Raw genomic sequence first — 14,339 nt, 5'->3', positions numbered from 1 at the left:
GACCAAAAACATGCATGTTAGACTGATTGGTAACTCTAAATTGACCCTAGGTGTGAGTGAGAGAGTGAAAGTTTTTTTTTGTTTTGTTTGTCTATATGTGGCCCTATGATGGACTGGAGACCTGTCCAGGGTGTACCCCGCCTCTCACACAGTGATTACTGGACATGGGCACCGGCGACCCCCGCAACCCAAAAAGGAAGAAGCGTGTAAAGATAATGGATGGATGGACTATTGATTAATACTAAACCAATTATTAGTTATAATACTTTTGAGTCGCTGTCTCAAAGTCTTTCCCATCCAAAATGGAAATCAGAAAGGCCGCTCTCATTAGAAATTACAGTATATATGGTTCACCAGGCTCCTATACTCAGTTTTTGTCTGAATTCTCAGTGATCTTAACTGACTTACTGCTAATTACTGATAAAGTCATAATAATGGGGGATTTCAATATTCATGTAGATGTTGAAAGTGATAGCTCAAGCATAGTCTTTAAAAATTTAATAGTCAATTGGTTTGACCCAAAACATCCATACATCTACTCATTCTCATCATGACACTCTTGGTCTGGTTCTGACTTGTGGAACTGAGATTAATGACTTAGTAATACATCCTCAAAACCATGTCCTGTCTTATAATTTTTAATAACCTTTAGTTTACATTAAATGACTACACAGTCACGGAGAGTAAATATCATCTTAACAGGTGTTTATCAGAAAACGCTGTAACCATGTTAGATTATCTTCCATCATTTTCCTCTGTCTTGCAGAGTAATATATCAGAGAACAGTGACTTAGATCACCTGGTTTATAAATTTACAACTTCTTTGCAAACTCCACTAGATAAAACTGCTCCTCTGAAAAAGAAAGTAATTAATCAGATGAAGCTGGCTCCTTGGTTCAATTCAGAGTTACACACTTTAAAACAGGCATCTAGAAAGCTGGAAAGAAAATGGCGCTCCACTAATGTTGAAGAATTTTACTTATCTTGGAGAGATAGCCTGCTAACATATAAAAAAAAGCACTCCATAAAGCTAGAACCTTATATTATTCATCTTTAATTGATGAAAATAAAAATAACCCTAGGTTTCTTTTCAGTACCATAGATATTCTAATGAAAAATCCTGTCTCTGTTGATTAATGTATGCCTACAACTATAAGCAATGAGTTCATGAGGTTCTTTATAAATAAAATTATTTCAATTAGGGAAACAATTCAAACCAACCTTCCTAGTATCACCTCTGGTTCTGAGTCAGATGAGACAACTTTAAACATATCATTAGAAAATGATTTACGCTTAGACCGTTTTGTCCTGTTGAGCTGTCTGAATTGTCAAGAATAATAGCTTCTTCCAAACCATCCACATTTCTGCTAGATCCAATCCCAACCAGGAAATTTAAAGAGGTATTTCCCTTAATTAATAACCACATCTTGGATCTGCTTAATTTATCTCTAATAAACAGTCAAGGGTTAGAACTCGCCATAGCACTGGTGAAAGTTACTAATGATATCCTCATGGCCTCTGACAATGGACTTGTGTCTATACTGGTCCTGTTAGACCTCAGTGCTGCATTTGATACAGTTGATCACAATCTTCTACTACAGAGACTTGAATATGATATTGGGAATACAGGAATGTCTCTAAATTGGCTTAAATCATATTTATCTGATATATTCCAATTTGTAAATGTCAATAATGAATGTTCATCATATACCAAAGTTAGTCATGGAGTTCCTCAGGATTCAGTGCTTGGACCAATACTCTTTACATTATATATGCTTCCTTTAGGTAATGTTATTAAACAGCATGGCATAAATTTTCATTGTTATTTTGATGATACATAATTAAATTTGTCCATAAAACCCAATAAATCCAATAAGCTACTTAGACTACAAGCATGTCTTAAAGACATAAAAACATGGATGACCCTAAATTTTCTGCTTTTGAACACAGACAAGACTGAGGTTTTGGTTTTTGGACCTGAGCACCTTAGGAATAATTTTTTCAGTCTTTCGCCCTCCTTGGATGGCATTAATCTGGCCTCCAGCTCTAATGTTAAAAATCTTGGTGTTATTTTTGATCAAGACATGTATTTTATCCCCCACATTAAAAACGTTACTAGAACCGCCTTCTTCCACCTGCGTAATATCGCTAAAATTAGAAACATCTTCTCTAAAATCTAAAAAAGTTAAATCTGGAGGACCAGATTTAACTTTTTTAGATTTTTCTACCTGGATTATTGAGGAGATCTTATCTAAAAATTATGCAGACAAACTGGTTCATGCATTTGTCACGTCTAGACTGGACTATTGCAAAGGTTTATTATTTCGTGTCCAAATACTTCTTTAAAACGTCTCCAGTTAATCCAAAAAGATGATGCCAGAGTCTTAACTGGAGTTAGTAGGAGAGATCATATCTCTCCAGTTTTAGCTTCTCTTAAATGGCCCCCTGTCAAATTCAGAATTGAATTCAAAATCTTCCTTCTAACCTACAAAGCTCTCAACAACCTAGCTCCATCTTATATTCAAGATCTTATTGTCCCATATTTTCCTAACAGACCACTTTGTTTTCAGACTGCAGGTTTACTTGTGGTTCCTAGATTTTCCAAAAGCAGGATGGGAGGAAGATATTTCAGTTATCAGGCTCCTCTCTTGTGGAACCAACTTCTAGTTTCTGTTTGTGAGGCTGACACATTGTCCAGTTTTAAGACTAGGCTTAAGCCTTTCTTTTTTGCTAAATCCTATAATTAGTGTTGGCTTGTTCTGCTGCTATCAGTTTAGACTGGAGGACAAATTGACCTCATTTCCTTAAATGATTTGCTAAAAATTAATAGTTTTCATTTGATATTATTTCTATTTTAACATGTGATTCTCAACCTGCCATTGTGTATCTGTTCCTCCTTCCTATTCCTCTCAAACCCAGCCAGTTGAAGCAGATTGTCCTGAGTCTGGTTCTGCTAAAAGTTTCTTCCTCATGAGGGAGTTTTTCCTTTATACTGTCGCCGCTTGCTCAAGATGAGAGTTCTGTGATGGAGTTAAATTCAGAACAGTCTGCTCCTCAGATAAATAGTGCTAAATTATTATTTTTATATATGAATGTTTCTGTTCAGTGCCCTGAGATGACTTCTGCTGTGACTTGGTGCTATATAAAAAACTAAATTCAATTGAAAATTGAATTGTATGATTAAAAGTTATATTTACAGTGTATTTTAATGGGGCTGGTTTTCCCCCTCAAGAACACAAAAGTTTAGTAATGTTACCACGAGATTATGAAAAAACATTAAAATTTTAAGACTTTGTCAGAAAAATAAATTCATGTTTATCAATCCATTATCTTTTACCATACCCATTTATTTATAGAGCACTTAAAACAGCAACAAGGTCAACCAAAGTGCTGTACAATAGAAACAAACAAGTACAGCGGATAAGAAAACAAAAAATAAAAATAGATACAAATAGCAGCAGATAATAACTAAATGGCCAATACTGTAGAGTACAGACATGATCAAAACAAATCACACCATGTCAAAGGCAAGGGAATAAAAGGAGGTTTTCAAGCGAGACTTAAAGACTGTGAGTGTGGGAGCCTGCCTGACATGCAGTGGCAACACATTCCACAGTCTTGGACCTGCAACTGAGAAAGCCCTGTCACCTCTGAGCTTACGACAGGTTCCTGGACCTGAAAGAAGCATCTGGTCTGCTGACCTCAGAGAGCGTGGTTGGACGTATGGCTGCAGAAAATCAATGAGATAAGATGGGGCAGAACTGTTCAGTGATTTAAAAACATGCATGAGTATTTTGAACTGGATCCAAAGGTGAATGGGTAGCCAGTGCAGGGAGGCCAAAACTGGTGTAATGTGCTCTCTATGGCCTGTACCAGTTAAAAATCGGGCTGCAGCATTTTGGACCAGTTGTAGTATTCAATGGAGGACTGACTGATTCCAAACAGAAGTGCATTGCAGTAATCAAACCTGGATGTTATGAATGCATGGATCACTGTCTCAAGATTCCTTTTGGACAGTATGGGCTTCAGCTTAGACAGCCGCCCCAGCTGAAAAAAACAGGATTTAACAATAATGTTTACGTGACTGTTAAGTTTCAAGGAAGGGTCCATTATCACTCCCAGATTAGTGACTGTTTTTCTAATGGAGCTAGAGAGGAATGGTCAATGAAGTGGTTCATGAATGTGCCATTGGGATAGAACAACATGACTTCAGGCTTCTTCTCACTGAAACTTAAGAAGTTTAAAGCCATCCAGTCCCGGATGTCAGCCAGGCAGTCAAGAAGAGGTTGAATAGAGCATGTACCTCTGTGCCTCAGGGGGAATTAAATTTGACAGTTATTCACATATAAATGAAAGGGTATGTTGTGTTAGCAGAAAATAGCACCTAGTAGCAGCAGAAAAGAGAATATGACCAAGGATGGACCCCTGCGGTACTCCCCATTGAAGCGCTGCTGATGCTGAACTGAAATCTTTGATATTGACACAAAAGGTTCTGTCAGAGAGGTAGGACCAAAACCATGTGAGGGCTGACCCTGTGATGCCCACCCACTGCTCCGGCCTAGAAATGAGGACCCCATGGTCGATGGTGTCAAAAGCAGATGTAAAGTCCAATAGGACACGCAGCACAGAATCATCGGCGTCTGTGGTTAGGAAAATGTAGTTAAAAACCTACAGTGAAGGAGCAGTCACAGAGGTCACTGGTGCCCATGTCCAGCAGTTATTGTACCAAAAGAGGATGACACCTTGGACAGGTCTCCAGTCCATCACAGGGACACACAGAGACAAATGAGACAAACAACCATTCACTCTCAGAGTCACACTTAAGTACAATTTAGAGTTACCAATCAGCCTAACTGAATGTTTTTGGTCTGTGGGAGGAAATCGGAGTACCTGGCGAAAACTCATGCATGCACGAAGAGAACATGTAAACTCTACCCAGAAAGGTCCCAGGCTGGGTTTTGGACAGGCGACTTTCTCGCTGAGAGGCGGTAGCTTTACCAACTGTGTCACTGTACTGCCAAAACAACTGGTTTGTTCCACTTTGGAGTAAGCTGTTGGGGGAAGAATCAGTTTTGTGTTGCATGTTTCCTTGACTGATGAAGCCTTCTGGATGGAAGGTGAAACGTTTCAGCACAAAAAAAGAAACTGTCCAGATGACCAGACTGAAAATTGTTGGGTTGTATACCTGGATTATTGAGCATTGACTTTGTTGCCCAACATCATGTTTATTACACCCCCAAAATTTAATAAATTAAAAAAACAAAACATTGTGTGGCTGATGTTTCCCAAAAAGACAATACAAGGGTTCAAACTGACTCTCAGCTACTACCACACCACTTTTTATCTACACAACGCTGATTGAGTTGGAACAGTTTGTTCGGTTGGCTCATCTGTGGTGAGCATGATGTCTCCAAAGGTTAAACAGATGTAGATTTACACTCAACGATTACATTCTGACAGTTTTCAGTAAAATCCGTCATCTGGTAACTAGGAAGACAGTAAATCTAGAACAGCAGTGGGCAACGTTATTTTATATGAAGTGATTGAAGGGCTTTGGGAAAACTGGAAAAAAAAATCTTTAAGATAATTGGAACAACTTTTTTCAGCTTTTTCTCTTTTTAGCATAGTTAGCATACTCTGTAAACTGGCACTTTTGACAATATATTTGTTAGCTTAAATAACCAACCAACAAACAAACAAACAAAAATAGCTTTTTAATGTGCTTTTTTAGTCTTTAAGGTTCAGTCTAGTTTTGGAAACACAATTACCTGAAAAGTAAAAGTTTTAGTCTTTCCAGGGGTTTATAATGTATTTTTCCAATATGTTTCATTTTATCAAGCTCTGCTGTGTTTTTTTTTTCCCTAACCAAGGGTGCAGACAGACTCCAAGGAACTCAAGAGTAAAAAGCAAGAACTTATTTATTCATAAAAGCTCAAAACAAAAGCTGACGAGGCAGGAAAACTTACACAAACAATAGCAGAGGGAGACACGGAGAAAACAGATGAGGGCTGGGAAGCACAATGCACGGATGAGGTGGACACAGAGACACTGAACTTAAAGATACATTAACGAGACACAACGATGAACACCTGGGGTGACTGGGACGGGGAACAGGTGAACCAGGAGCTGACAACACGAGGGGAGAAACACTGAACAAGGCAGCAAACACACGTAAGGAAAATAAACAATAATCTAAAGAAACAACATAAAACACTAATATAGAATTCTCACACGTTTAGATTTCTAAGTTTCATTAATCAAATGGTTTTCATCAACTAATTTAAAAGTTGTTTTCTTTTCAGTTAGGAATTTTTGGGGCCAAATGGAAACTGGCTAAGGACCACTTTTGGCCCTCGGACCATATGTTGCCCACATCTGATCTGTTAAAAAGCTGCTTGTCGTGGATTTATTTAATTATAATATGAACAAATTTAATAAGATTTTAATCTGGATCTGAACTAAATGTATGATTTGAAGTTATTTTTTATTTTGATAAAGTGCTCTGAGGTGAGTAATGCTGCAATTTATATAAACAAACTGAAGCGATTTGCTCACTTTTGGCCGTTTAGCGTTTAAATCCAAGCTCATTTGACTCTCAGCTCTCCTGCTTAAAGGAACCAGGTAAAGGTTTTAGAACAAATGACACAGACAGCACATATTCCTCCACAGAGCTGGTGATCAGAAGATAGTTTCTGGCTTTAGGAGCGTGCTTTCTGTTCAGCGGTCCCAATTACTGCACAATTATCCTCCTGCTAACACACCGAAACACCTCAGAGACCTGGCAAGGTTGGCAAATCCCTACTTAGTTGGATATATTTCTTGTTATGCAGAAAAAACCCGAGACAGATGTACTCGCACTCCCAGTGAGTGAGTACGAGCAGGTGATGAGTTCCTAATGACTCCAGCTGGCCAACGGAGCAAGACAGTGTTTCACCAGCAGACAGTTATGTTGTCACTTTTCCCTCCACATCAGGGTGTCAGACTTTGAGCTGAAGTGACACATCCCTCCTTTAGCTGTTCTCTCCCAGCTAAGGACACTGACGGCTGAATCTGGAGGCAGAAAGGTCAGGCCATGAGGTTGGTTGTGCTAATGGACTGCTGACCGGGCGCTAAGCCGCACTCTCGGGAGACATTTGCAGCCTGGTTCTCACCTCGGCGCCGTGGCTCCTGTGTCCTTTACCTACCCCGCTGCTCATTCGCACTTTTGTTTTTGCAGCCTTTTGCACGTTGCTCCTCACGCAGCCCCTCGTTGTGTGATCTGTTACCCTCTCATGGGTACGGGGGGCTTTAACTGAAATCTTGATTCAGAACTGGGAGGTTATGGGCCATTTGAAGCTCAAAGCAGGATTAAGGCATTGGTGAAGGTCTACCTCAAGATGGCAGTGTTCACCATGACAGCTCTCTCGCTCCTCTCAGCAGCTCAGACACAGTTATCTACACAAAACTGAAATTAAGTAAAGATAAGGCAGGAGGCATTTGATGACGGCTGTATCTCTACACTCTGATTTATACATCATTTAATCTGCCATTTTTCTTGGATATCTTGTGATGCTTCCAACATGTCATTTCAGGGGGCAGAGTTCATCAAAGTAAGATTCAGTTTTTTATTCCACATCTGCAGCATCCTGCAGGGATGGGACCGAAAACTCAAAAGGAATTCATCCATGTAGGCTTGGATAGTTTTGTTAAATGTGCCACCCCCCTCAAAACCCCCACAAAAAACAAAAGGTGTTCATTGTCTCAGAAATACTCCAATGACCTTTGAGGATTTATCAACCATTTGTCTGATTTTTGTGTTTTCTGCTGATAGTGGAGGTCTTCTTCCATGGAGCTGATAATATTTCAGATTATGACCAGAAAGTGTTGGATTCCAGCTCTGGATGGCTCTGGATTTTAATTTAATTTAATTTAATTTTATTGTTTGTTTGTTTCATTCGCACTAGCCATCTGATGAACCCAGGGCCTCATTTCCTCTTGCGTCCATGTCCTGGGAGGTTGGCTACAGTGCCATGAACAGTGGCAGCTGTGGTGAGAGGAACACGAAGCTGCTTGGAGAGGGTCTTTGATCTGAACTCCTCAATTCTGATCTGTACACTGTTTGTTTCTTTTAATTAGTCTGAAGAGAAGCTTAAAGGTTCTTGAAACACAACGATAATGCAAGGATTATTAGTCTCCTATAAACCTGACTGTAATAATTTAACCTATTTTTGTAAATTAATCCAACAACAGTTTATTTTTGTTTGGAGGCAAGCAGACGACTCCTCTGGACTGAATCCGTCTCTGCGAGCTGTAACAAAGTAGCTGTGATGACATGGAGGGACGGCCAAGGTTAAACCTGAGGGACAAACGCTCACGAGCGGCTGCGGGGCGCAAAGCGTGGAGCACGGAGCGCAAACGCGCACACAGCGGATTCTCTGCCTGTAGAGCAGTTTTTATCCTCTCTCGCACACGCGCATAATTTTGGTTGTGATTTGTTTATTCTAAGCAGGTCGTGAAGGTGCACGCGCAAACAGGTTGATGCGCCCCTGTAGAGTCAGTGTTTTATCTGCCTGAAGGAACACAATAAAATGACATTTATTATCATTTATTTATATATGTATCATCATCATCATCATCATCTCCAGCCTCGGGCTTTCGGTTAAAGCTGCAGCCTGCAGCATCTCTCACCCGCCGACGCGACCCTCAGGAGCGCGCGCGCGGAGTGACGCGGCCGCCAGCCAATCGCGTCGCCGCTCGGGTCGAAGACGCGTCTGGAAGGGATGGGGCGGTGTCCAATGACGAGGGTCGGCGGGGTAAGGGAGGGGAGGGGGTTGTAGTGGGTATACTTCACCACCACTCCTGTGGGTTTACAAAGAGTTAGAGCGAGATATTCAGCTGTGGGAGTGGGAGCGCGAGGATACGCGGCGCGGACGCTCAGCGCGTGGAACGGGACAGGCTGCTCTCATTCACAGGATCTCAGAGCCACCGGGACATTCAGCACCGTTTTTTTTTTCCTCCATAAAACCCTTTGCTATTTTTTTTTCTTCACCTTGTGTCTTTCTGGTGATTATTGGAACTTGAGTCATCATGACGGGACGCGCGCGGCTCGTGCTGCGTCGCTGCCTTCACCTTCACAGGTAACCGGGAGAAGAAGAGGAGGAGGAGGAGGAGGGAGGAAAGAGATAGCGTTTTCTCGGGACGTGCGCAGGGGATGAGCCCTGATTCTGGGACTAATGAGAGACTCCAGAAAGCTCTGAGCCTGATCCCAGTTTGTCCATCTCTGAACTTCAACTGGGGGGAGGAGGAGGAGGAAAGGAACTGCGACACGGGCTATGCAGCCTGACATTTACCCCAGTTTGGGCGCTCAGCATCTTCTTCCCCAAACTGTCTGATTGCTCCTACTTTTCTTTTTTTTTTAATATTTGGAAGGGATTTTTTCTTCTTCTTCAATTTAACTTAAAAGAAAGAAAGATAAAAAGAAACTAAAGGAGCATCTCTCCGGATGAGAAGACTAAATGAGCTGACACACTCCAGATTCTCCTCTGCTGCATCGGATCTGGGTATGTAGAATAAAAACAGCCCTCACTGAATTCAGCATCAGACTGACTGGCTTCATTCATTCCTTTTAGACACCCCCCCCCCCCCCCCCCCCCACACACACACACACCTTAATCCTTCATTTTAGCATCTAAGTGGGAAATAACCTCGTCTGTGTAATGTGTTGTGAAGTTCAGTGGCCGAAGGGGCTGAAAATTCTTGGTGAGCATAAAATGAGGAGGATTAAGCAGCAGACCTGAATGGCTGCAGCTAATTTCTGTGAATGTTTGTGAATGATTCTCATAATAAATCCCTGTGGTTAGATTTAATGTTTGAAAACTTGGAAAAAAAAAAAAAAAAAGAGAGAGTACTGTTGCTTAAATTACATTTACTGCTCATGTTACAGTGACTTCACTAAAAATAAACTTTATGTATTCGTAGGTGTGGAAGATTCCTGCCATCACATGCAACGATTCACTGACTGAAAAGCTTGTATAGAGAAAAATAAAGAAGCAAAATAACGTTGCCATGGATCTAAAAGACTATTACCTGTTGGGTGCTCTGCTCGCATGCATATGGCTCGATCCATCAATAGCTCAAGAGCTAATCTATCCCATCAGGGAGGAATTGCAAGAAAATGTCCTCATTGGAAACATACCAAAGGCCCTGAACATCTCCCATATGAACACTGCCACTGCAGCAAGTGTTAATCTAGTGTACCGGCTTGTCTCCAAAACGGGAGATAACCCACTAGTCCGTGTTCTGAGCAGCACTGGAGAAATATTCACCACATCAAACCGGATCGACAGAGAGAAGTTGTGCCCCGGCCCCTCGTTTGAGGACAGCGAATGCTCCTTTGATATCGAAATGGTCATCCTGCCTAATGATTATTTCAGGCTGATTAAGATTAAAATAATCGTCAAAGACACGAATGATAATGCCCCCATGTTCCCGTCCCCGGTGATCAACATTTCCATCCCCGAGAACACCCTCATTAACAGCCGCTTCGCCATCCCCTCTGCCACTGACCCGGACACCGGCCCCAACAGCGTCCACAAATACGAGCTGATCAACGGGCAGAGTGCCTTCAGCTTAGACATAGTTGAGACGCCTGAGGGGGAGAAGTGGCCCCAGCTCATCGTGCAGCAGAATCTGGACAGAGAGCAGAAAGATACGTATGTGATGAAGATTAAAGTAGAAGACGGCGGCGTTCCACAGAAATCCAGCACTGCCATTCTTCAGGTTACAGTAACAGATGTCAATGACAACAAACCAGTGTTTAAAGAGAGTCAGACAGAGGTGCATATTCCTGAAAACTCCCCCATTGGCACATCTGTTATGCAGCTCCAAGCCACAGATGCAGACATAGGAGCAAATGCAGAGATACGTTATGTATTTGGGACTCAGGTGTCCCCTGCTACAAAAAGACTCTTTGCATTAAACACAACATCTGGCCTAATTACAGTGCAGCGACCTCTGGACAGGGAGGAGACTGCTATTCACAAGCTCTCTGTTTTAGCCAGTGATGGCAGCTCGAGTCCAGCCAGAGCTACCATCACCATAAATGTGACTGATGTAAATGACAATCCACCCAATATAGACCTGAGATACATAATCAGTCCCATTAATGGCACTGTTTTCCTCTCTGAGAAGGATCCCATCAATACAAAGATAGCTCTCATCACGGTGTCAGACAAAGACACAGACATCAACGGCAAGGTCATTTGTTTCATAGAGAAGGATGTGCCCTTCCACCTGAAAGCTGTGTATGACAACCAGTATCTGTTAGAGACATCTGCGCTGCTCGACTACGAGGGGACGAAGGAATACAACTTTAAGATTGTTGCCTCAGATTCTGGAAAGCCGAGCTTGAATCAGACAGCCTTGGTGAGAGTCAGGCTGGAGGATGAGAATGACAACCCACCTATTTTTACTCAGCCAGTCATCGAGCTGGCCATCATGGAAAACAACAAACGCGACCTGTTCCTCACCACGCTCAGCGCCACAGACGAGGACAGCGGGAAGAACGCAGAGATTGTGTATCAGCTGGGACCAAATGCATCGTTTTTTGACCTGGACCGTAAAACTGGGGTCCTGACCGCATCCAGGGTGTTTGACAGAGAGGATCAAGATAGGTTCCTCTTCACTGTTACAGCTAGAGATAATGGGACCCCCCCTTTGCAGACGCAGGCAGCTGTTATTGTAACTGTGCTGGATGAGAATGATAACAATCCCAAGTTCACACATAACCACTTTCAGTTCTTTGTGTCAGAGAATCTACCTAAATACAGCACGGTGGGAGTGATAACTGTCACAGATTCTGATGCTGGAGAAAATGCTGCCGTCTCTCTTTCTATCCTGAATGACAATGAAAACTTTATTCTTGATGCGTATTCTGGGGTGATAAAATCCAACGTGTCGTTTGACAGGGAGCAGCAGAGCTCGTACACTTTTGATGTTAGGGCTGTGGACAGTGGTAGACCGCCTTGTTCCTCAGCTGCAAAGGTGACCATCAATGTCATTGACGTCAACGACAACACGCCCATCGTCATCTACCCCCCCTCCAACACATCGTTCAAGCTCGTCCCTCTCTCCTCCATTCCTGGATCTGTGGTAGCAGAGGTGTTTGCAGTTGATGGGGACACGGGGATGAACGCAGAACTGAAATACTCAATTGTGAGCGGGAATAACAAGGGTTTGTTCAGAATCGATCCAGTCACTGGAAATATCACGCTTGAGGAAAAACCTGCTGTAACTGACATAGGCTTACACAGACTAGTGGTCAACATTAGTGACCTGGGATATCCCAAATCACTCCACACTCTTGTGCTGGTATTTCTGTATGTTAATGACACTGTGGGCAATTCATCATTAATTTATGACCTCATCCGGCGCACCATGGAGACCCCGATTGACAGAAACATTGGCGAAAGCAGTGAAACTTACCAAAGTGGTGACTATCTAACTATAATGATAGCTTTCATTACCGGCGCTTTAGTGGTGATTATTGTCATCTTTGTGACGGTGCTGCTGCGGTGTCGCCATGCTTCTCGGTTCAAAGCTGCACAGCGAAAAAAGCAGGGGGCCGAGTGGATGTCGCCCAACACAGAAAACAAGCAGAACAAGAAGAAGAAACGCAAGAAAAGGAAGTCCCCCAAAAGCTCTTTGCTCAACTTTGTCACCATCGAGGGGAACAAGCCTGACGACCCTGCCCATGAGCCAATCAACGGAAGCATCAGTCTGCCCACAGAGCTGGAGGAGCAAGGGATTGGACGCTTTGATTGGAATGCCACGCCCACCACCACCTTCAAACCCACCAGCCCAGACCTGGCCCGGCACTACAAGTCTGCATCGCCGCAATCGGCCTTCCACCTCAAGGCCGACACACCTGTCTCAGTCAAGAAGCATCACGTCATTCAGGAACTCCCGTTGGATAACACATTTGTTGGGGGTTGTGACACCCTTTCCAAGAGATCCTCCACGAGCTCAGACCACTTCAGTGCCTCAGAGAGCAGCTCCCAAGGAGGGTTCAAAACCAAGGGGCCCATGCACACCAGACAGCAGGTAAAGGAGCACTTTTACTGGTCTATAAGTACTGCCTATAACTGCCCTGTTCCACAGTGCTGAAGTGCCAGTCTAGATTAGGAACTCCCTTAAAGGTAGTTTGAAAAAAGAAAAGAGCAGAAAAGTTTCCTGGGAATTTACAGCTTCAACAAATTCCACTGTTTCTCATTCATTAATGAAGCTGATCATTGACTCAGTAACCCAGTGTAATTTGGGAACGATAATCATCAATCATCTGTTTTATCCTTAAAAAATATTCAAACCATACTTAACAAATGCAAATGGGTGAGTGATTGACATGCCTTACTTTTTTCTCCTCAGCACTCAGTTTAGATTGCTGGTAAAAAAAAAAAAAAGTACCTAAATACCATTTACTGTCTCAATGTTCATTGTGAAAGAAACATTTTTTTCTTGCCTGTCTACTCAGATAACTGTCAATATCGCCGCAAAAAAAAAAAAAAATGCAAACACAAAACCAAACTATTTTCACCCCTCTCCCCATACAAATGTGTTCATGTATTTTTTTTTTCATTTTGATTTTTTTCCCCACTTTATTTTTGTGTCTGTTGTAATCCCACAAAAGCTTTTGTAACCTTTTCAACACCTGCTGCAGCAACAACAGTGAATAATTAGTGTGCGACAGTGGTTTTGTGAATGTCACTGTAGGCTTTGCTTCCTCATCTGAGCTCGATTTAAATGCCTCTCTCTCAAATCACACTAGCAAACTGAGTAAAGCTTGTCTGGAACTTGATACACATCCAATTCAAAAAGGATTAGCCAATAATGAGCCTCAAATTTCAACGTAATCCATGCTGCTTTTATCAAAGCCTTATTAATTTTTCTGCTAATAAAGCATCACTGCACAACACACAGTTTTAATCTAATGGAACACACGTGGACAAATACAGGGAGGAGAGAGAGAGAGTGCATGTAGGAGAACAGGGCTGTCAGTGGGTCAGGCTCGACTGTGGTGGTACTGAAGCTTTAGGTGGCACTGTTGCGCTGCATGCTGCTGCCTGGCACCGTGCCAGCCTGCAGTGGAATGCAAGGGTAGAGAGACTGAAACCCATGTTGGTGTTCTTAGTAAAATACTCGCACCTAATGATGCAGAGGCTGCACAGGGAAGATTGATAATGGCAGTTAGAGATGTGAGGGATAAGATCCATCCGAGGAAGAGAGGGCGGAATTACAGGGGCGACGCTGTGCGCCTCTTGTCGACGCGTCCCTCCAGGTCACTGCATCTGGGGTTGCATTTAATG

At 42.5% G+C, this 14,339-nt stretch overlaps 1 protein-coding gene across 2 annotated transcripts in view; it reads left to right on the top strand.

Moving 5' to 3' along the window:
* The first annotated feature begins 9,397 nt into the window (after positions 1-9,397).
* Positions 9,398-14,339, top strand: part of LOC119422763 (protocadherin-9) — a 342,953-nt gene continuing 338,011 nt past the window's right edge. For both annotated transcript variants that reach the window (XM_037690170.1, XM_037690162.1), the window contains exons 1-2: positions 9,398-9,539; positions 9,958-13,080. In XM_037690170.1, the coding sequence (XP_037546098.1) occupies positions 10,045-13,080 (3,036 nt within the window). In that variant the 5' untranslated portion in view covers positions 9,398-9,539; positions 9,958-10,044. The remainder of the gene's footprint in view (positions 9,540-9,957; positions 13,081-14,339) is intronic.

Source organism: Nematolebias whitei, chromosome 2 (genome assembly GCF_014905685.2).
Source record: "Nematolebias whitei isolate Nwh7 chromosome 2, NemWhi1, whole genome shotgun sequence".
Classification (NCBI taxonomy): domain Eukaryota; kingdom Metazoa; phylum Chordata; class Actinopteri; order Cyprinodontiformes; family Rivulidae; genus Nematolebias; species Nematolebias whitei.
This window is presented reverse-complemented; position numbering and strand designations above follow the sequence as displayed.